The 23,593-nt window shown below is 44.2% G+C and overlaps 1 protein-coding gene and 1 non-coding gene across 4 annotated transcripts in view; both read right to left on the reverse strand.

The window, feature by feature from the left end:
* The window catches only part of LOC126398977 (hormonally up-regulated neu tumor-associated kinase), a 987,429-nt gene that overhangs the window by 798,331 nt on the left and 165,505 nt on the right, over positions 1-23,593 (reverse strand). For 2 of the 3 annotated variants that reach the window (XR_007570837.1, XM_050058670.1), the window contains exons 1-6: positions 13,866-14,456; positions 9,785-9,907; positions 7,897-8,066; positions 4,460-4,515; positions 2,438-2,576; positions 2,116-2,243 (exon numbers count right to left, since the gene is read on the reverse strand). Coding sequence is in view for 1 of the 3 variants with exons in the window: in XM_050058670.1 (XP_049914627.1) it covers positions 2,116-2,243; positions 2,438-2,576; positions 4,460-4,515; positions 7,897-8,066; positions 9,785-9,907; positions 13,866-14,126 (877 nt within the window). In the remaining 2 variants the exon portion in view is untranslated. Of the gene's footprint in view, positions 1-2,115; positions 2,244-2,437; positions 2,577-4,459; positions 4,516-7,896; positions 8,067-9,784; positions 9,908-13,865; positions 14,457-23,593 lie in introns of those variants that run through there. The other variant, XR_007570838.1, reaches the window with a different exon arrangement.
* Positions 16,825-16,898, reverse strand: trnat-agu (transfer RNA threonine (anticodon AGU)). Its single transcript has one exon. It is a non-coding gene; the product is annotated as a tRNA-Thr (tRNA).

Raw genomic sequence — 23,593 nt, forward strand, 5'->3', positions numbered from 1 at the left:
TCAGCCTCCATTAGGTGGAGTTGTGTTGCTACCCACTCTCCCCTTGGATCTCTGCAAGTGATGTGAGGACTCTAAAACTTCACCTGAGCCTCCCTCGGCATATGGGTGAGTAGATAATGGCTGAATTTTCATTTTTGGGTGCACTATCCCTTTAAGAGAGTTGATTGAACTGAAGCACACTGACAGAATGGCATATTAATCCCAAATATGTTTTCTCTCTGTCACATTTAAATCCCTTGTCTTAAGCTTGTAGAAATGCTTTGGCACCTCGTCGGTCAGGACCTGTAGCTTGTGGTGAATTAGTGAATTTTCCAATTGTGGGATCAATAAAGTTTATCTTATCTTATCTTAGTCTGACCAATTGTTCTGCCGACTGCATTCTTGGAGTAAAGGTAACATTTATACTTTGCCACGTGGATAATTTTACTCAGTTGCAAAACTTTACGGGTATATTTGCGCTGTAATATCTTTAGCGAATCAGACCTTGAGACGGAGCAGATTACGATTGCAAGTGATGTGCAGTTCATGGTACTTTTAGTGGCCACAATCGATTCTTTGTGAATTCACCCCAAAGTTTGTTTGCAGTGCTTAAAGTCTGATGACATTAAAGAGAGTAGAAAAGCATGACTGTCACGAATGAAAGACAAAATGTATGGAAAATGACAAGAAAAAGAAAAGAATGAGTTAACAGAATTACAAATGGGTCAGTCTGACAAGAATAACTGGCGGAAGAAAAACAAAATGTGATCGGCAAAAGTGAAGCGGAGTTTTAAAGAAAAAAGAACAGCCCCATTCAGAGGCAGGATAAAGTCTGAAAGTTCAAGTCGATTTCTAAGATGCCCGCCTGTGGCAGCGATACAGCCACTAATCCGATCTTGTCACAGTTTCAGAGCTTTAGAGCCAAGCTGGTTTTCCCCTCAGTAACAGGAGCTATGTTTGTTTGTGGTGACATGGCGCCATGACAGAGTGTAATGGAGTGACGATGTGTGAGAGAGAGACCAAAATAAAACAGAGAGGAACAGAGACACTGAGGCCACTGTGTGCTCGGTACAGAACAAGTGGAAGAAGTAGGAAATAAATGAAACAGTTTTTCCTTTAATTCTCTGTCTCCTGACAGATCTGTGGTCTGCAGAGAGGAAGCTGGATCCTGGTTTGTGTTTGCAAAGAGTCACTGACAAAAGACTGACATTAAAGCGTGGTTAGGAGATCACATCCAGTTTAAATCTTACCTGTGTGAAGCTCAGAGTACTCAAGTGCTGACTGTGAAACTGAAGTTAATCAGTGTGAAGAATGTCTTTCATTTAAACTTTGAGATTTGACCCATTATTTTAAATGACAATTATTATTTTTTGCATCCCGCATTTTTATCCTAATTTAACATATACCAAATTCAGCATCTATCTAATGACTTTTCTGTGGGGGGGTTTTCATGTCATTTCATGCAACTATTCCCAATTTCCATCGAGATTAGGAGCACAAACTCTAGTTTACCCTAGAGTCAAAAATACATATTTCCCTCTTACCTGTAGTGCTATTTGTCAGTCTAGATTGTTTTGGTGTGAGTTGCTGAGTGTTGGAGATATCAGCTGTAGAGATGTCTGCATTCTCTTTAGTATAATGGAACTAGATGGCACTTTGTTTGTGGTGTTAAAAGCACCAAAAAAATACATTTATCACTGTATCACTGCACAGACTAAACGTGCATCTATTCATGGATGCATGTGTTAAGTTTGTAAAAAAAAACAAAAAAAAAACACAAATTAAGTGTAGAAAGTTTCTTTTTACCAGACAATGAGTTTTTAAGGAGGTGTAGTTTAACTTGACATGTTTCGACTGTCACTTCAGTCTCCTTCAGAAGTGTCATCTGATGTGCGTCATGACGTGTCTTTATCAGCTGGTAGTATCCCGGAGGTGTGACCAGCCTGGCAATCCGATTTGCCAGGCTGGTCACGCCTCCGGGATAAAAAGAAACTTTCTACACTTAATCTATTTTGAGTAGACAAAATGAACGTAATTACACTTGAACAACAAAGTTATTGTGCAAACAAAAAGACACAGTGTTTCAGAGTGTGGTCTTTTCAATGAAAAAGCCTCTCAGATGAAATGTGTAGTTACCTTTGCTGACGTCACTGGGGATGCTGCTGATCTCTCCGTTGACCATCTTCTGGTGCAGCTGCTTGATGTTGAAAGGCTCAACAGTGAAGGGCAGAGTCCCCGTCAGCATGGCAAACATACTCACACCTCTGCACACACACACACACACACACACACACACACACACACACACACGAAAAATACAAAGACACACATTTACAAGATGCACACACAATAATGCATTCTGCAATTTGTTTCAAACAGTAAATAACACCACAGAAAAACCGCCTTTTAAATAAATCCCCACTCAGGCCTCCTCACACACTGAGACTTCATCACTTACACTGACCAGACGTCCACTTTGGGCCCATACTTCCTGTGAGCGAGCAGCTCAGGGGCGGCGTAGGCAGGACTTCCACACTGGGTGTTGAGGAGCTCCAGAGACAAAGATTCAGCCTTCAGAGTGTTACTGAGGCCAAAGTCTGTGTGAAACATCATCGTTTTAACAGAGGAGCACATTCACAGGCGCACCAGTAAGCTAAGACAGGTTCTGTCACGTTGATCCGTCCAATAATGAGCATCAGTATCATACACTGGAAAAAATAATGGTCGTAGCCACCGTGACGTCACCTGCTGGTTAGTGGACTCCTGTTTTAAAGCCTCAAGGTTGGCATTTTGGCCGATGCCATCTTGGATTTTTGGAGTCAGAAGTAACCATATTTGGAGGAGAGGGTGGAGCTAACCCTTGTGCTAGCTGCTAGCTTGGTTAGCACGGTGCATTTACAGCCATGGTTAACTCTGACAATGCTAATGCTAATTTTTGTTAGAGAAAACAGGCTAAAAAAAACATTACAACAAAATGTACTTACTGCAAAAACTGAACATCTGACTCTTTAGAAGGTCTTTAAGTACAACCAAACTCTGGACAAACTTTTTAAGGTGACCAAAATGTTACAATGAACTTTCATGGATTGAAAACACACTGAAATAGCGAGAGGCCTCTGATTGGGTCACCATGACATTCTTACCCCAAAGGCCAAAACACACTGGCAGTGACAAAAAGTACGCCCCTATTATTTTAAATGTACAACCCCACACCGGAGGCAGTTCATCATCAGCATCATCCAGCATTCACAGGTTACAACAAATTCAAAATGCAGCCGCACGTATTCTCACTGGAACTAAAAAATATCAACACATCACTCCCGTTCTTAAATCTTTGCACTGGTTACCCGTTAAAACAAGAATTGATTTCAAAATCCTCCTCCTGGTTTACAAAGCTTTAAATGGCCTCGCACCTCAGTACATACCAGACATGCTCATCAGTTACACACCAGCAAGAACCCTCAGATCCATAGGCATCAACAACCTACTTATACCCCGCACAAAAACTAAGGAAGGGGAGGCAGCTTTTTCTGTTTATGCCCCACGCAGGTGGAATACCCTGCCTGAAACAGTGAGAAGCGCCACATCAGTGGCCCCCTGCCTGAAACAGTGAGAAGCGCCACATCAGTGGCCACTTTTAAAAGCAGGTTAAAAACTTTTCGTTTTATGACAGCATTTGGTTAGGTGTGTGTGAGTGTGTGTATAGGTGTGTGAACATGTGTGTTTGATTGGACTTGTTTATCTCGTTTTATTTTACACTTGCACTTTGTTACTCATTTTTGATTATCTGTTGTAAAGCACATTGAGTTTACCTTGTGTATGAAATGCGCTTTATAAATAAATTTGACTTGACTTGACTTGATCATCAGCGCTCCTGGACGCCCCGCCCCGCCCCGCCCCGCCCCGCCCCGCCTGTGGCGCTTCACATCACAGTCCTATTTCCAGCCCCTGGAATCAATTGCATCCCCCCAACTTTAATTAGTAGATGTCCACAAATGATTTTAAGCAAATGCTTGGGTGGAGGAGGTACAGTTCTGTAAGAGAAAGTAGTAGTATTTTTGTGTGGTCATCTGTTGACAAGCTGCAGCACAATGCGTCCAGTATGTGCTAGAGGCGGCACTTGACACGCGTCACCTGATATGTGTTTTCAGCTTAAGCCTAAGCAATCCAAACAACAAAAGCAGCGAGTACTAGCTGCTCACAGGGAGAGCAGGGTGGATTATTCCCTTATTATTGTAGGGTTTGCAAATTTGCATCCTGTGAGACACAGGAATCCCAAAAACATGTTCAGAGGCCAGAAACCTTTTTGTGTACCAGGCTGTAATCATGTTTATTTCTGCTGTACATGGCAATGCTGTTGGGCATTTTAACATCTATAGGGGTCAATGGGGACAGACTCACTCCAGTCTCAAGTGGCCGTTCAAAACCTCTGTGTTGGTTTCATTTTGATCAGTACACTCTCAGTCAGATGTCAACATACCCACAATCTTTATGTTGTTGTGTTCGTCCAGCAGGAAGTTTTCAATCTTCAAATCTCTGCAGAGAAAAAGAGGAGAGAGAGCTGGTTGGTCACAAGAAAGAAAGACTGTGGTTCACTTCAGTATTTTAATGAGCTCTGTCCTTTATCCTACAGCGATTGTTTCCTTACAGATGACCGTGTTGGCGTACTTAAATTGACAAACACAATAGTGGTTGTCCAATTTAAGAACTCCTGCAGTGTGTGTTTGGCCTTAGTCAGCATTTTCTGTGTATTTATGGACAACCAGATTCAGCCCCACAGAAACGAAGGAAAACCCGAGCTAAATTTAGGTTTGGGTCGAGCTCAGGATGAACAGTTAGTGGTAATTTGGGGGACTGGTTTGTGTTGGACTCCTAAAAAAAACCTGCAGCCATCATGATTTCCAACTCAAGCCAAACTGAAACTTACAGGCAGGAGAAGTGAAGCGCGTCTTGACTTACTCTCTCCTCTCCGCCACAGTAATATCTCTGTGTTCACCTGGGAAAGTTGCCTCACTCCCTTAAAAGTACCCCAGCCTCACCACCAACCACGCCGCCTGCTCGCAAACTACCGAGCTAAATGAAAATCTGCGGTTAGGCAGAGAGAGATCCCCTATAAACTATAGCCTGGGAATCAGCCATGTTCCTTTCATCTGCCTTCATCTAACCAACAGACACTCCAGGTCCCAAAAATCCAGAGAACGCTGCTCACACAAGCCGAATAAAGTTCAAAGACAGACGGAGGGAGAGAAGAGGGAAAAAGGGCAAGAAAGAGCGAGAGCAGACATTGTCATAAAGGAGAAAATGCATGCGGTAAACCTACTGGATGTGGGTGGTAGGAGGTGCATTTAAGTGCAAATTTTCCATTTATTTCCAGTTTAATCATCTCTGTGTGGGACTGCGGTGGAGAGTGTGAGAGCGAGGGAGTGTGTGTGCATGTGTGCGAGCATGAGGGTGTGTGTGTGTGTGACAGAGAGAGGTGCTATTGAAGGGTTCAGAGCGCCATCGTTGAGGGACTTCATTAGAGAGGAAGTCCATGATGTTGTGATGATGTGTGAATCATGGCGCCGGCGCAGGATGATGAGGTCAGTGCCTGGTAATCACATTCCCACCTTCAGAGGAGCCAAGGTCTTAAACCAAAGCCCAGCGCTGTCTGTGTGTGTGTGTGTGTGTGTGTGTGTGTGTGTGTGTGTGTGTGTGTGTGTGTGAGTATTAGGTCTCTGACACCTACACATACTAAAATGCCACTATAATAACACTCTCAGCTCCCACACTGCTCTGTGCCATGTACTGCCTTTCTTGCAGCGTTTCCTCCTCTGTAGGCTGTTAATGCCCTGCAAACTACACTGTGTGTGTGCGTGTGTGTGCTCACAACTGTGTGTATATGTGTGTGTGAATCTACAAGGTCTGACCTTAACATCCACCATGCAACAAACAGCTACTGTTGCAGGAAGGCTCGGCTGACTCACAGTGGACGGTGACATTTAGAGAAAATGACATTTGAGCGCCGTTCTTGAATACTTCACCCATAAAATGATTATTTGTATATCAGCTACTCACCCTGCGTAACGTTTAATTCATGAAAAAACGGATTGTTTCTTGCATGCCCCCAGGGACTTCTTGAGGAATTGAAGTCACAGGGGTCTGCGTTTAACTACAGCAAACCTATATGAAAACATCCATTTATGGGGTGACCTCTAGCTCACCTTTGGGCCGAGGCCTTTGCAGCAGGTCGGGTTCAGTCCCACCCTGCATCCGTTTGCAGTGTTAATTTTAACAGCTATTTTAGATTAAGCCTTAGCGTTAAGACAAAAATACATTTTAGTCAGTTTTATCTTTTAAAGTTTTAGTCTAGTTTTAGTCCATGAAAATTAGTCAATAATCCAGTGACAGTAATTCAGGTATCAGAAATTAGAATCAAGGTGACAGGTTGTAAAAAACTACCTTGGAAAAGAGTTCTTGCCAGAGCACAATTTGAATTTGCTCATTGATGCTCATTACCCATGCCGTTGGAGCCGAGCTGCACCAATCACATTGGTGTATCTGATATAGGCGGACCAGAGGCGAGCTAAACAGATGACGACAGCACTGCGACGACGAAGTCCGGAATCAGTCAGTAAACATTGCAAGATGGCTACGGATGAACACCAGTTGTTTGAAACGGCTTTGGCCGCTACAATGAACGAGTTAGACTTGGCTTTCTCTCTAAAAGAGGAACAGAAGACGGCGCTCGAATCTTTCCTTTGCAAGAAGGACGTTTTTGCTGTTTTGCCGTCCGGATACGGCAAGAGTCTAATCTACCAGTTCATCAGCTCATAGCTAAGCGCTAAGTTTTGTTCTGATTGGTCGTAGTGTTATCCAGTTGTGTGCAGTGATATTTACAAATGCATGCTTGGTGCCACCCCTCGAGTTGGGCCATTTGCATTACTCATAGCCAGACCCTAAATCTTTCTAGATTTGGGTCTGGATTTCCAGGCTGGTCAAAAACTACAAATAGAACTACAAATAATTTGTGCACACTTCCAAACTGTCATTTCTCCAGCAGTGTTTGACAGGTCTATTTATGCTCTCAACAAATAACTAATGTGAGACAACTAGGATTTGTCCCCATGTTCATTGTAAACTCTGAGTGATCCATGTGACTGTTAAGAAGCAGAAACATAACTTCTTTCTTCATCTGCAACATGTTAGTCTGGAGGTTTAAACTGGTGTCCTCTCACAGAGTTGGTGATTCAAACTAAACTTTCATCTCTGTCAGAGAAAACTGAGTTCAGACTGTTTACTTACAGCACAGCTACACTCACAGATAACTGAGCCTCCTACCTGCCTGTCAAACACAATCAACCCAGAAACCTTCTCCGGTCCGGATCTGGGGGGAGCCTTGCAGCTGCCATTCAGGGGCTAGTGAAACATCTTGGCGCCAGCTATTTACTGGAGTTCGCCAGCCTGTCGTTCATGTGGCGTTTGAAGATAACAAGCATGGCTGACCTCGGCTTTCAAAGTCCAATAATACATTTTCGTCACATCTCATCTCATCAACAAAAATGAAACATAGATTTTGTCTTAGTTCTTATTATCAAGATCTAAAATAAGCTCTAAATAAGAAGTTATTTATTTTGTTTAAATTCACAGTCTCCAACCCAGCACCAACATTATGTTTTTTGTCCACAGTTTGGTGCAGCATTAGTTCAAACATGACTCAGGACTGAAAATGAATAGGATGCAATGCAATGTGTATCAACTGTTTATTTTTTGAGACAAACATTTTTTATAAGTTCTCAGCACAAGAACAAAAAAGTGTGGACACTGCAAACAATCAGAAACGACGCAGCTGATACCGTGCAAAGAGTAACTAAGTACAAAGCAGATGTCTCTAGAACATGTACACGTACTGCACATTGTGTGTGTGTGTAGAGTCACCTGTGTACAATGCCGTGTTTGTGCAGGTGTTCCACTGCAGAGAGGATCTGACGAGTGTAGCGCCGCACCTCCCTCTCCTCCAGCCTCTTCCTGTCACAGATCCTGTCCATCAGGTCTCCTCCAGCACAGAGCTCCATGGCCATGTAGTAGCTGTTCTCTGTCTCCAGAGTCTGACACACACACATATTCATCACATGCATATTGACTAGACTGAGCTTCTTCAACAGCAGCAGATAAATGATAACCATTAACATACTAATTGGGGCCAAATTCAAGCAGCCGTTAGCTAATCAAAGGCAGAGTCTGAGTAGGGCGGGCCATGCCTGTGCCACAGTGTGAAGGTCCAATGAGCATTCTGCATAATAATTAGCCATGTGCTTCTGTTTGGGGCAGTGTGTAGCATAATTTCACAAGTATGACCCTTCAGAGCAATGAGCGTTTGTTTCCAGTATAACAGGCTGTTGTACAAATGGGTTTTGGTCCACTCGCTCTATTGGCTACTACTGCTGGTAGATGTTTGGAGAGAGAGGTGTGGGTGTGGCTAAGAGAGGAGTCAGGAGTGGTGGGGTTGTGTCCAGGGCTACATGCTATTATATCTGTCAGCGTTTTACAACAACGCTGACACACCAGGACTCAAAATGACAAGCATCTATCGTCGGGCTCTATTGGCTGGCAACTGGGACAGCCTACTGAAGCAGTGATACAGCTACAGCAGCCTCCTGTAGTTTTAATGGACCACTCTGACACTGTATGTTGAGTGATCTACGCCTGCATAGTGCAGTATGACGAGGCAAACCATTATATGTAGGGAGGAATGCAGTGTAAATTCCAATATGACTATTCTCACAGAGGTCGCATGGCCAGTGATCAGATGTGTAGACCTATCGGATATAGGACCACATGTTAAAGTGATATATATATATAAATAGATATACACTCACTGGCCACTTTATCAGGTACACTGTTCAACTGCTCATTAAAGGGATAGTGCACCCAAAAATGAAAATTCAGCCATTATCTACTCACCCTCATCCCGAGGGAGGCTCTGGTGAAGTTTTAGAGTCCTCACAACACTTGCGGAGATCCGAGGGGAGAGTGGGTAGCAACACAACTGCACACCTAATGGCTGACGGCGCCACAGATTAAAACGTCCAAGAACACATAATTAAAACCACAAAATATCTCCATACTGCTCGTCCGTAGTGATCCAAGTGTCCTGAAGCCCCGACATAAAAAGTTGTTTGGAAAAACGTCATTTGAACTCTGTTTTGTAGCTCTAACTGCCTCTCTGTACACTGCACTGTGTGTGCGCTTGCACGAGACCGTGAGTCATGGGCACCGCCTTCATGTGTGTTCACGTGCTTTCGCTGGTCTCGCGCGCACACGTGAGCGCTGTGCACAGAGAGGCAGTTAGAGCTACAGGCTACAATGAGGCTAAAAACAGAGTTCAAATGACGTTTTTCTAAACAACTTTTTATGTTGGGGCTTCAGGACACTTGGATCACTACGGACGAGCAGTATGGAGATATTTTGTGGTTTCAATTATGTGTTTTTGGACGTTTTAATCTGGGGCGCTATCAGTCATTAGGTGTGCAGTTGTGTTGCTACCTCCTCTCCCCTTGGATCTCCGCAAGTGTTGTGAGGACTCTAAAACTTCACCAGAGCCTCCCTCGGCATGAGGGTGAGTAGATAATGGCTGAATTTTAATTTTTGGGTGCACTATCCCTTTAACGCAAATAGCTAATGAGCCAATCACGTGGCAGCAACTCAATGCATTTAGTCATGTAGACATGGTGAAGACAACCTGAAGTTCAAACGGAGCATCTATCTATCTATCTATCTATCTATCTATGCATGCATATGACTATATGTGTTTTTATTTTTCTACCTCCAGCAGGACGACAATGTGAGGATGTCGGACCATCTGATGAATGCGAGGTTCTCTCTTCATGTTCTTCAACACGTACGAGTCCTGCCGTGCTTTCTTCTTGTCGATGACCTTAATGGCCACCTAAACGCACACAAATAGACACACAGACACATATTAACAAGTCATGTTTGTTTGTTTTTTTAACCTTAATATATTGAAGGAAAGTCTTTGCTCCTTTGCTCTGTTCTTTTCTTTTTTTAACATCTCCTTCTAAATTGGGTAATTTGCTCGCTCAGATGTGAACAGGAACAGAACCACACAGGGAGAGGATCAGTGTAACCACAGTCCTGCCAGTAGTTGTGGCTTCAGAGTCTTGCTTAGGGGAACTTAAACAGTACTTGTTAAGAAGTAAAGTGTACTGCTCATCCACCTACATTTTCTCCACTTACACAGACATTTACACCCACTGGCACTTCAGTCACAAGCCCCTATTTAGTCTCTGAATGGAACTTTAATCTATATCACTACACACTAAATCTTCAACCTGTATATCAACAGTGGCAAGAAAAAGAGAAGGAGCTTGATAGAAAAATAAGCATAAACTCTCCCTGGATAAAAATTAATTTCTGTCAAATTCTTAGGAAGTCAACTTTTATTATTTATATTGCTCTCAACACTGTTTTGAGTTTTGAGTCGGCCTGCACAGGAAATTAAAATTATAAAAAAATATGTGGTGGTTTGTCTTTTAATTCAAGATTAAAGGGGACCTATTATGGTTTTGGATGATCACATTAAATGTGGCAAAGGTTTCAAATAAGGAGGTAAACACATGCAAAAGTAATCTTGAACACTCTGTTTCCAGTGTTTTTTTTCTACCCGGGCTACAAGCTGACATCAGCTCATGGCAGATTTCTTCCTATGGTCATCTGCTGCAGGCACGCTGCTCCAATTGTTTACATTACGTACACTGCTACATGTAGCTTCATGCTAATATCACGGAAACATGTGATCTTGGTTGCCAAGGTTAATTTCTCCCCAATTTTGGATCAGATTCCTGCTGAAACATGTCTGTTTGTGTATCAAAGTCTTTCCTGGAGGTTTTTCCAGTAGCAAGTGCCTCAATACTCTGTTAGTCTTTCCCTGGCTACAACGATGGTGCAGAAATGCTGAGATACTGACAGCCTGGAAACACTGACCAATCAGAGCAGACTGGGCTCTTTGGGTACGGGGAGCTTAAAGAAACAGGGGCTAAAACAGAGCGTCTCAGACAGAGAGTGAATACAGGTGTTCCATCAGAGACATGAGGAAAATAAAGCATGTAAACAAACAAGTTCTAATAGAAACCCAAAATACAAGTGTGAACCTGAAAATGAGCAGAAAGTGTCTCCTTTAAAATCCAATTTCAAAAAGCCTCCAAGGTCGACAGTGTTTACACATTTGCAGACTTCACTTCCACAGGAACATGACCTGGGGAGGGTAACGAGGGTTAACAGGAGCAAACACCCCAGGAGATGAGTTTGGGTGTTACTATGGTGACAAGGTCAGGTACACATGAGCTGGGGTCAGGCACTCAGTGACCGGTGAAAGAAAGTCACACACACACACACACACACAAGCATAATTGTCTTTTAGCTTATTTGGAATTATTCTAATTGTTTTATACCGGGACATATTCTGTGCTGAGCTTTTGTTTTGTTTTGACACAAGTCTAGATAAACTGAGCAGAAACAGATCCACTTCAGACCTCTTTAAACAGCCCAGTCGCCAGAAGGAAATGTTTGTATTGTACATCTCTGCAAACCATGGATATGTTACATTTGCATGTTTCATATGTACCCCATCAACGTTTCTATCGCACCATAGTTTAGGAGCTGACTTTGTCATGGGGAGGTGGAGGGGATGGTGGATGGCGTGTCACCTGGGCAAGATGCCTGACAAGCTGCAGACCAACAGATAACAAGACAGATTGTGATTTCTGGAATTACTGCTGTTTTTCCAACGGATTTTAAGGCATTGAACGTGGGTGTTTTGTAGCGATCCATGGCTGTGTTTTCAGGGGCTTTCTAGGCACCAAACGTGGGTGTTTTGTGGTGACCCGTCACTGTGTTTTCAGGGGCTCTTTAGACACCATATGTGAGTGTTCTGTAGCAACCTGCTGCTGTGTTTCCAGCAGCTTTTTAGGCACCAAATATGTTTTTATTTTAGCGAGCTGTTGCTGTGTTTTCAGGAGCTCTTTAAACACCACAAGTGGGTGTTGTGTGGTGACCTGTCGCTGTGTTTCCAGCGACTTTTTAGGCACCAAACATGGGTGTTTTGTGGTGACCCGTCACTATGGGCTCTAGTTTCCCGGCGCAGCGCAGGGTGGCGAACCCCGCGCAGAGCTAGTTTAGAGCAGCGCAACCCGAGGCGCGCTCAGTTTGGTAGTTTGGCAGACCGAGGTGCGCTGAGATGGGTGTGGCGGCGCAGCATTGGGAGGTGTCGACAGATCCAGCTTGGCACAGTGACAGTTTCGTGCCAAAAGGCTTTGCCGAAGGTGCGCTAAAAGCTCGCCAGCTGAAACCAGGTCTACTGTCAGCGCAGGGGGAGCACAGCTGGTGTAAGCCGAAGTTTGGCTGACCTGCGGACAGTGCAGCTTGGACCTCCCGGACCAAAACATCAGTTTCCTCCTGGGAGAAGTTTGGCTGTCTGACGCTGCTGCTCTCTTCTGCTATGGCAAATTGAGTAAACTCTCATTACGCCTTCACGCGGCGCATTTAAGGGCGAGGAGAGGGGCTCATTTGATTGGTGTGATGTGTGTAAAACCCACTCCACGCCTTCTCTCCTCCCTCTTTCCGACTTGCGCAGGTAGGAGGGACGGAGGTGGGAAAGAGGAGTAGCTGCGCCAGCGCGCACAGCGTGCCAAACTTGCAAAATCCGCCTGGCCACACCCAGTTGGCGAAGCGCAGGTGCGCTGCGCCCCCGCCTTGCCCAGTCTGCGAAACTAGAGACCTATGTTTCCAGCAGCTTTTTAGGCACCAAATGTGGGTGTTTTGTTGCAATATGTTTTCAGGGGCTCTTTAAACACCACAAGTGGGTGTTTTGTAGCAACCTGTTGCTGTGTTTCCAGCAGCTTTTTAGGCACCAAACATTAGTGTTTTATAGCGACCCGTTACTATGTTTCCGCTGGCTTTTAAGACGCCACACATGGGTGTTTTGTGGTGACCCATTACTGTGTTTATAGCAGCTCTTTGGACACCACATGTGAGTGTTTTGTAGCGACCTGTCACTGTGTTTTTAGCACCCTCTTAGACACAACACTTGGGTGTTTTGTAGCAATCTATCAATGTGTTTCCAGTGGCTTTTAGCCACCAAACGTGGGTGTTTTGTAGCAAACCATCACTATATTTTCAGGGGCTCATTAAACACCAAACATGGTTGTTCTGTAGCAACCCGTCGCTGTATTTTCAGGGGCTCTACAAAAACCACAAGTGGGTGATTTGTAGCAACCCACTGGATTTTTATGTACCAAACATGAGTGTTTTGTAATGACTCGTTGCTGTGTTTGCAGCATCTTTTAGACACCAAGTGTGGGTGTTTTGTAACAACCTGTCACTGTGTTTCCAGAAGGGATAGTGCCACGAATACAATTGTTTTTCACCAAGACATCACTGTCTTCCCTGCCAGGATAGTGAACAAAAAGCAGTTGTTTTAATTTGGCATTTTAAGCCAAACATAACCATGCAGTCAATATTAAATGTGAATGTTACATAATAACGTGCAAATGTAACATTTCCTAAGTTTGTAGAAATGTACAATGCCAACAATATTTCTGTGAAGTGGGTTGCTTTAATTCTGTGAAGCAAAAGTTCTGTTCCTGTAAAAATGCTTGTGAAATAAAGTAATTACAGACGGATCTGACTGTGTTTTTGTACACATAACAAGAATAATAATACCCTGCTGCCTTCTTCGAACACAAGTGAGTATAATAATCAGGTACAAGCTCTAACCATGTAATCATAATCTTGTATGTGTGTGATCTTTTTCTTGCCACCCTCCAGTCTGAGACATGCCTCCTCACGTCTCCTCACTCTTATTCTCATCTCAGGGAGAAAGCACCGACCTTTTCGCCCGTGCCGATGTGCAGCCCCTCCATCACTTTGGCAAACGATCCCTTGTTGATCATTTTCCCCACCAGATAGGATCCGACCCGTTTGGAGTGGGGGAAGCTCCGCAGCAGCTCCCTGGGGACCTTTAGAGAAGGCAGAGGCAGTCGCTCCCGGCCCGGCCCAGAGGCTTCCCACTGGGACGCACCACGCTCTCCCTCGCCCCCTCCCTCCGCCACCATGTCCTCCGGAGTGGGCTTCAATGCTGCAGCTGGCATCCCGGACAGGGCCAGGGCCCCATGTGGCCACCTCTCACACACACACAATCAAATCCAAAAACAGGACAGACCACATAGAACGCACATACTAACACACACAAACACACACTTGTTGACTGAGGAAGGCAGAGTGCTGCTAAAAATCCTTCTCCAGGAGCAGGTGCGTGTCCTCGGATGCAGATTTTTTATCCTTCCACTCTCAGGTAATTATATCCTTTAGTCCAGACTGTGTGATGGAAGACTCCTCTTTTCCTTTTTTGTCATTTCAACAAATTCAGGTGCCTCAAAGTGTCTCTCTTTCAATCCAACCATGGAGCAGGTTACGCTGGCTTCTTTCCCCTTCTCTCACTCTGTCTCTCTCTGCCGGTTAGTGGATGATTAACTGTTGTGTTCTTAGGTCAGCTCCAGTGATGAGAAGGACATTCTACACCGTAATTACCCCCCCTCCCTTTGCACTCACTAAGGTACACACGGATACTCACAGTTACACAGTAACTCTTTAAACTCTCTTATTCACTTCCTTGGGTTCTTCATTAAAATCTTATTTTCTGATTCTGTCCATTCCTCGCTGACACAATCAGGCCGCCGTCTTCACCGTGAGGACAGATCAGTGTTGTTGTGACAAACGAATGTGGACTGGTAAAAGATGAACGGTGGAGAGGGATCAGTGTGAACTGATCTTAGGTCTTAGGCCTAGGAATTACATTTTTTCCACATGCATGAGACCAAACGGTTCAAGTCTTACATTCTCCATGTGTTATCTATGGAAGTTTAAGAAAATACACTTATATGCTGTCTTTCCGGGAGTTGGATGAGAAGACTGATACCACTCTCACACCTGTACACTGAATATGTAGCTACAGCAAGCAGCCTTTAAAGGATAACTTAGGTATTTTTCAACCTGGGCTCTATTTCCCCATGTGCATGTGTGCGTATCATTCATAGGTACAACTTGTTCTAAAATTGGTTCAGTATTGAGGGAGGCGGATGCAACTGGGAGCCACGAAACGAGCTAAAACGGTAACGGGGGCAAATGCGTCCCGTATAAGTTTGCGCATTAAAAGTGCTTTTTTTCTCCACTGACCGGTTCAGATCGCCAGTGCTATCTCTGTAAATAGCATACTAAACGTTTCCCTTACCTCTGGGCTGTGTGACATCATCTCGCGAGAGCTTTGCTCCACTGTGTCTGTAGCTCTCTCTACTCGTGGGACAGCCGTTTTCTTGAGGAAGAGGTGTTTCGGGATTGGATGTCTTCTCTTCTTCGGCTGGCAGTAGTCATCTTGGGAGAAGTGAGCACTGCAGACCCGATGGTCTGCAAGGCGCAGTGTCTGGACAGGAGTGTTAGCATCCATTTGTAGCACAACTAGCCACAACTTGAGCATCTCGCCGTCCGACAAAGGCAGCCTATGAAAGCTGTACGGGGTGTTGCGCGACATCCTGTTCTTGCAATTCGGATAAGCACAAACACGAACCATTGTTTTCAATCGATGCGGTAAAACTCTCAACTGTACTCCGGGACAACCAGTGCCACTCTGAGCATGCATGGCTGTTTTGTCTGTTTTCTGTTTTCTTCTGGCAACAAGCAAAGCTCTCGCGAGATGACGTCACAGCCCAGAGGAAGTGAAGGGTAAGGGAAACGCTTAGTATGCTATCTACAGAGATAGCACTGGCGATCTGAACCGGTCAGTGGCGAAAAAAAGCACTTTTAATGCGCAAACTTATACGGGACGCATTTGCCCCCGTTACCGTTTTAGCTCGTTTGGCGGCTGCCGGCTGCATCCGCCTCCCTCAATACTGAACCAATTTCAGAACAAGTTGTATGAATCATACGCACACATACACATGGGGAAATAGGGCCCAGGTTGAAAAATACCGAAGTTATCCTTTAAATTAACTTAGCACAGATGACTGGAAACAGGGTGAAACAGCCAGCCTTGCTCTGTCCAATGGTTCCAAAACTTGCCTAAAAAAACAATTTGTCATTTTTAGACTTTCTTGGGGATAAACCACATTACTTATAATGTGTTTATCTGTGAGCTTTAGAGGTGCTGGTGGGTGGATTTTGGCTGCTGCTCTTAGGGTCTTCATTTAGGATCCTTGTGGCCTGAGAGTACAAGCTCCTCCTGAACCTCTCAGGTTGGAGCTAGGAGCAAAGTTTCTGCTCGTTAGATGCATTAAATCTTTTTCAAAATAAACATACAACGTCTGTAAAACACTTTGTATTTCCTTGGCTGTTGTAACTGGCAATTCAGACAACACAGCACCCAGTGCTGCTGAAGTCACTTCATATGAATATTTCAATATTCTTTATTTTAATCCCAAGTCGTCACATATCATCGCTACACGCTACGTAGCCTCTTGTATGGACTGCACTTGCCTTTCTAGTCTGCTGAGTCCCGACCACTCGCTTTTTACACTACATGTCACATTCACACACTCACACACACTGGTGGTTCATTATCTTGCCAAAGGATGCTTTGACATGCAAACTGGAGGAGCCAAGGATTGAATCGTCGAGCTTCCGATTGGTGGACAACCCGCTCTGCTTCTGAGTCACAGCCGCCGCAACTCAGCAATCCTCAAGATCCCAGTGACTGCACTTGACAGTTATGCTTAGAAGCCCAGAAATACTTCTGTACATATTCCATCTGTGGAGTTCTCTTTTTTCAAATTTGGATCCAGGACTGGACCTCAGAAAAGGCACTGCTGGGATTTGAACCCAGGATCTCCTGTTTACTAAACAGGCGCTTTAACCAACTAAGCCACAGCGCCCTTGTGTCTGCTGATGACATGGCGGGACCCGACAACCAACAACAGGACATCAGCAAATGTACATGGTTAGGTTCAGAAAAAAATATATCAAGGTTTTACTCTACATTCATACAGAAAGTGAACCAAGACCTTCTGGGTGAAAGTCCAGTGATGCTGGTTTCATCCACCACCCCTCCTGTCTGCCATACAGAGACCATTCAGGTCCGGGTGGCATTATTAACTGATGCCGCTCATTGATGTAACATACAGATGGGAAACGATGCCTGTTTTTCATTGGTGTCTGATGCAGAAATCAATGAGGAAGCAGCGGTATTTGATGACTTCAGAATACAGAATGATCTTTATGACATCTATTGCACGTCTGTCCGTTTTTTGGGGGAGTTTTTCCTTATCCGCTGCGAGGGTCCAGGACAGAGGGATGTCATATGCTTTAAAGTCATCTGAGGCAAATTGTGATTTGTGATACTTGGCTTTATAAATAAAATTGATTGAATTGTTTGAATAAGAACGGGTTGAAAATCCATGATGGCAATGGCCAAAATGCCTAACTCGAGGCTTCAAAGCAGGAGCCCACAGCATCACGATGGCTGCGTCCATGTTCTGGGACGCCGCAACCAACATTAGGACATCAGAAAACGCAGGTTAGGTTTAGAAAAAAACATCATGGTTTTACTCTACAGTCATACGAGTAGCGAACACCAGCCTTCTGGGTGAAAGTCCAGTGATGCTGGTCCCACCACCCTTCCTGTCCGCCCTACAGGGACTTTCCAGGTCCTTAAGTTATGTCATTTTCCGGTGGCGTTTAAAACTGATGCCATCTGGTGGCATCATTAACTGCTGCCACCCAACAGTGCAACATACAGACGGGAAAGGATGCCTGTGTTTCGTCAGTGTCTGATGCGGAAATCAATGACTGAGTGGTGGTATGTGACGACTTCAGAATGAGAACGGGTTGATGGTTGCGTCCAGGTTCCGTGACGCTGCAACCAACACCAGGACATCAGCAAATGCATGTGGTTAGGTTTTGAAAACCCCCCACCATGGTTTGGCTTTACATTTCATGGGAGGCAAACGCAGGCCCCCGGGGTGAGGGTCCAGTGATGTTGGTCCCATCCACCACCCCTCCCACAAGCCCTACTGGGACTTTCCAGATCCTTTACATACATTGTCCTGTGGCATTATTAACTGCTGCTGTCCGACAGCGCAACATACAGATGGGAAAGGATGCTTGCATTTTGTCAGTGTCTGATGCAGAAATCAATGACTTAGCAGCTGTATTTGAGAATGGGTTGAAAATCCAAGATGGCAATGGCCAAAATGCCTAACTTGAGGCTTTAAAGCAAAAGCTGCATCCATTATTTTATTCAGTCTAAGCCTTCTTAGCATACCTTCAGCAGGGCAGTTATCTACTTCCTTTATACCTTGAAATCTGGTTCAAAGGCTGCTCCATAAATCCCCATGGTTTTATATGAATGAAGAGTTTACATGTTAATTTCAAGTAAAAACTGGAGTATTAAGGTTTTTAAGTGATGATATAATACTGGAGCGAAGGATCAGAGCCACAGAGGCATGTGTTATTATGACAGCGGTGATCAGTGGAAAGCAGCAGTGAGGTTTTGTGCTGATGAGTGACGGGCGGCATTGAAGTATGTCTGCTTTTCTGCTACTGTGTGTATTAAAGTGCGTGCGTGTGTGTGCACGTCAGGGTCAGATTGCAGTGTGTTGCTGCTCAATTCTTCCTCACTCAGCTGATGAAAGGAGGGATAGAGCCTTATATCCGCCATGTAACCCAATACACTCACACACTCTCACACACACACACACACACACACACACAAAACCTTACGCAACCTTTAACTGAGCGACTGTAGTAGCCAAGTGAAGCTTCTCCAGTTACCTTATTTCGTTTTAAACATGTTGATACTGTATAATGTGATTTGGCATTCAGAGTGCACACACAGCTGCAGCGGCCATGACAGTTTTCTGCTCTTTTGTGCGCACCGAGGCGCCGTTAAACTCGGTGTAATCGCAATCAAAACACTTTGTCGACCGCTTTTCTCCCTTTAGTTGACCATGCCAGCGTTTTAAAATCTCTTTATGGGATACAATCATTGACCAACTCAGGTCCAAACTGTCTGCGCCATAACGAAGAGAGACACATAAATATAAAACGCACCCATATTGGTGTCAACAGTTTTTCCAGAATATTCTGAAATGAGCCGCAGAACACAGGAGCAGCCCGCCATTAGTGGTTTCACATCAGTAGAATCCAAAATGCTGTGAAAACATTCAACCAAACCCCTTCAAGAAAATCAGTCATTTTCCCTACACAAATCAAATCTCACATCTTAATCTCTCTTTTCTTCTTCGTCTTCATGTGTGTGTGTGCTCATACGCCAGGAGCCCTACACTTCATAAACGGGTCTTAAGGCCCTGGCGTGTGTGTGGGAGGAGGTGTTAACACACCCTCCCTAATGCCGGGGAAGGGTGTCAAGCTGTATCTGGCTCTGTATTGGACGGACGCAGAGGAGGAAAGAAAGAAAGGGAGAAAAGTGTGACAGGGTAGAGAGGAAGCGGTGAGGTGCGTCCGTGCCCGACAAAGTGACGGCTGAGGGACAGGAAGTGAGTGAACGACTACAGCGAGAGAAAGACAGGATGAGTGAGAAGGAGAGAAACCGAGCTTCACAACTGAAAAACAAATGTGAATTAATAAGACCTCAAGAGGATTTTTATATAACCTCGCTGCTGCCATGCTTAAATGTTTTGCAGAGGCTTTTCTGTGTGTGTCAATGTGTGTGTTTTCATGGTTCAGAAAAGGTCATTCTCACTGCCAGAGACCGCAGTCTATTTGTGTGTGTGTGTGTGTGTGTGTGTGTGTGTGTGTGTGTGTGTATTAGGCATACATACATATTTGTCAACTGTTTCTAAAAGCGCTGCAGTGTGTGTATGTTTTTGAGTTTGTCTTTGCATCCACACACATGCATATAGAAGCATCATTTACATGCACTGCAGTGTAATTGTGAGTGTATACATAGCCCAGTGTGTGTATGTGTGTGTTGCGTTGGCGCGGAGGAATGCTGGCTTGCCTGTAGGACTTGGCGACCTCCTCGGCGGTCACATTAAATGAGAAGAGAAACCCCCTTCTGCTTCCTGCCTGTAATAAATGGATCCCCAGCAACCATTAAGGCATATTTTAACACCAAATAACTCCCCGAAACCACACTAGAACAGACACAGGCGACCCCCACCCTCTCACCATCTCTCTCACTCTCTCTGTCTTCGACTCTGTTTCTTTCATTTCTCCGTCTACCCTTTTATAACAAAAAAGAAGAAAAGCTAAATGTTAAAATAAGATCTTTTTGGTGCCGCAGCGTTATGTGCTTCGCTGTCGGACTTTGTGGCCTGTTAGAGTGTTTCATGACTCTTGATGGTCTCAGTCTCCTTTTCTTTCCTCTTCTTCAGATTGTTTTTGCACCGTGGACCATTTGTTCTGTGTTTCATTGTGGCTGCTTACTGAATGAACGAGAAATACAGGTAGACCTCTTGGTATCCTCATACAGATGTCATGCAGTGCTGAATGCTGAAAGGTGGTGAAAACATACTCGTTCCCTATATGGCACTGATGACCTACTTCAGTTAGAATCAATAGGATATACTGGAGGACATGACAGGAAGTAATGAGGAAAGTGCGAAATGAGTGGCTGGGCTCAACCTTAGAGATAGGGTGAGGTGCTCGGACATCCAGAGGGAGCTCGGAGTAGAGCCGCTGCTACTTTGCGTTGAAACCTAATCATGCACAGCCCTGGCTTGGTGAAGACCTAGTGGCACAACAGGGGATGAAAAACTGAAGCCAATGTCTGCTGAGTGTCTACCACAGCGACAACGTTGCTTATGTACCCTAACCATGGTGTAATCCCAGATTCACAGAGTGTAAGCTTACCTATAGCTGATGCTATTTCAGTGTGTTTTTAGTTTATGAAATTTTAATTGTAATATTTCAGTTCAGCATTTGGTTGTACAAGAAGACCCTCTATGGAGTCGGATGTTCAGTTTTTCCGGTAAGTACATTTTGTTTTAATAGTTTTAGGTCTGTTTTTTTGCAAGCGAAAATTAGAAGGCGCATCATCACAGTTGACCATAGCTGTAAATGCACTGTGCTAACCAAGCTAGCAGCTAGCGTTAGGGTTAGCTCCAACCTTACGTCCAAACAAAGTCACTTCTGGCTCCAAAAATCAAAAATGGCGAAAGCCAAAATGCCAAACTCGAGGCTTCAGAACGGGAGCCCTCAAACCAATGGGTGACATCAGGGAGGCTACATATGCTATTTAATACGGTCAACGGTGAAAAAACAAAACTGTAAACTGTAAAGAATTAAACCTCAGGGCAGTCTCTGCTGCTGTAAGGACACACTGCCAAACTACCAGGATGAAAAATGGCAAGTAACACCGGAGATATTACTGGAGCTTCTGAAGGAGCACTGACAGGATGGGTGTGTTTTTTTGGGGTGTCAAGTTCAATTATCAACAAGAATAGCTGATTGCACCTTTAAGGCAGTCAGACACAAAAATGATAGATACAGGGCCTTACAGTTTGTAACTTTTAGAAAAATAACTTTTTGTCATATTTGATGAAACTGTCACTTTATTCACACAGTACTACATGAGACAGATAATCTGTAAAATAAAGCCGTGTTCCGCTCCCTCCTCTTAGTGCTTCTAATGGCATCTGCAACAATACACCACACCTGAATGAAAACAACCAATCAGAGCCGAGGAATGTCTAACGCAGCTGTCAATCACGTAAATCACGGCTCTTGAGCTGTGGTCAAACTGTCAAACGAGGCAGCGCTGATCAAATATGAATCAAGATTTCCAGAAACATAATGTGCTCAATTTAGTGCACCGTTTAGCTGTAAAATGTAAAAGTCTGTGACCCATTATATGCAGCTGAAATTATATGTATAGAATCTGTTGTCAAATGTATTTCTTCTCATGTTATAGTAACGGTGGGGGACCACACCATACATGTTAGTGGGACACTGATTTCTCTTTTTTTGTCACCCTCTCTGGAGGGGGTCATCCCTATGTTCCCCGGGTTCTATGTTCCCCATTTAACCCTGCAAAAAAGGTTCTATGTTCCCCGCTTACACAAAAAAGGTTCTATGTTTCCCTCTTATCCAAAAAAGGCAGGAAACATAGCAGTTGCATTAATATGTTGTTTTAACATCTCTAAACACACATAACGGAACATAAAGGGGAGAAATTACAATAAGCTGTTAAGTGCAGCGTTTTTTCGGGAACTCTGTTCAGTAAATCCACCATGATTATTTATTAGTTTTGTGATAAAAAATAAATGCGTCTATGTTGTTGATCACGGATGTTGATATCAACTGTTCAGTTCGGTCCTTCGACCAATCAGATACTCAGATGTCTTCCTCTCTTGTTTTTATGACGGTAGCGTCAGGAGCAGCCAAAGACCACCTGTGGCAAGATAGTTATCTACCAGTGTTCGTAAAACAAAAGAATATTGATCATGGCCGAAATAAAGATAAATAATCATGTACAGTTAATGCGTTTCCCCGTTTGCTTATGGGTACAGAGAAACATGTATGAAACATGAAACTGAACAGTTGATATCAACATCCGTGATCAACAACATAGACGCATTTATTTTTATCACAAAACTAATAAATAATCATGGTGGATTTACTGAACAGAGTTCCCGAAAAAACGCTGCACTTAACAGCTTATTTATCTTTATTTTGGCCATGATAATTATTCTTTTCTTACCAGTTGGTCTTTGGCTGCTCGAAGAAATCTGCACTGACTGAAACACTGCATTTAACGGCTGGATTAAAAAACCTTCTGTAAAGGATATAATTGCCCAGATTGCCCACCATAGATCGCCCAAAGGGTAAGTTTCTGATTGTAATTTCTCCCCTTTATGTTCCATTGTGTGTGTTTAGAGATGTTAAAACAACATATTAATGCAACTGCTAAGTTTCCTGCCTTTTATGGATAAGCGGGGAACATACAACCTTTTTTGCAGGGTTAAATGGGGAACATAGAACCCGGGTAACATAGATACGCTCCCCTCTGGAGTTCTTTAGATTCCCTTAAAGGGATAGCGCACCCAAAAATTAAAATTCAGCCGTTATCTACTCACCCATATGCTGAGGGAGGCTCTGGTGAAGCTTTAGAGTCCTCACAACACTTTCGGAGATCCCAGGAGAGAGGGGGTAGCAACACAACTCCACCTAATGCAGGCTTATGGTGCCCCAGATTAAAATGTCCAAAAAACACATAATTGAAACCACAAAATATCTCCATACTGCTCGTCCGTAGTGATCCAAGTGTCCTGAAGCCCCGACATAAAAAGTTGTTTGGAAAAACGTCATTTAAACTCTGTTTTTAGCCTCATTACAGCCTGTAGCTCTGACTGCCTCTCTGTGGACCGCGCTCACCTGTGTGCACTTGCACGCGAGACCAGCGAAAGCATGTGAACGCACATGAAGGCGGTGTGCACACACACGTATGGAGTATGTAGATATTCTGTGGTTTCAATTATGTGTTTATTCTGGGACGCCGTCAGCCTCCATTAGGTGGAGTTGTGCTGCTACCTCCTCTCCCCTCGGATCTCCACAAGGGATGTGAGGACTCAAAAACTTCACCTGAGCCTCCCTCGGCATATGGGTG

Source organism: Epinephelus moara, chromosome 12 (genome assembly GCF_006386435.1).
Source record: "Epinephelus moara isolate mb chromosome 12, YSFRI_EMoa_1.0, whole genome shotgun sequence".
In the NCBI taxonomy this organism is placed as follows: domain Eukaryota; kingdom Metazoa; phylum Chordata; class Actinopteri; order Perciformes; family Serranidae; genus Epinephelus; species Epinephelus moara.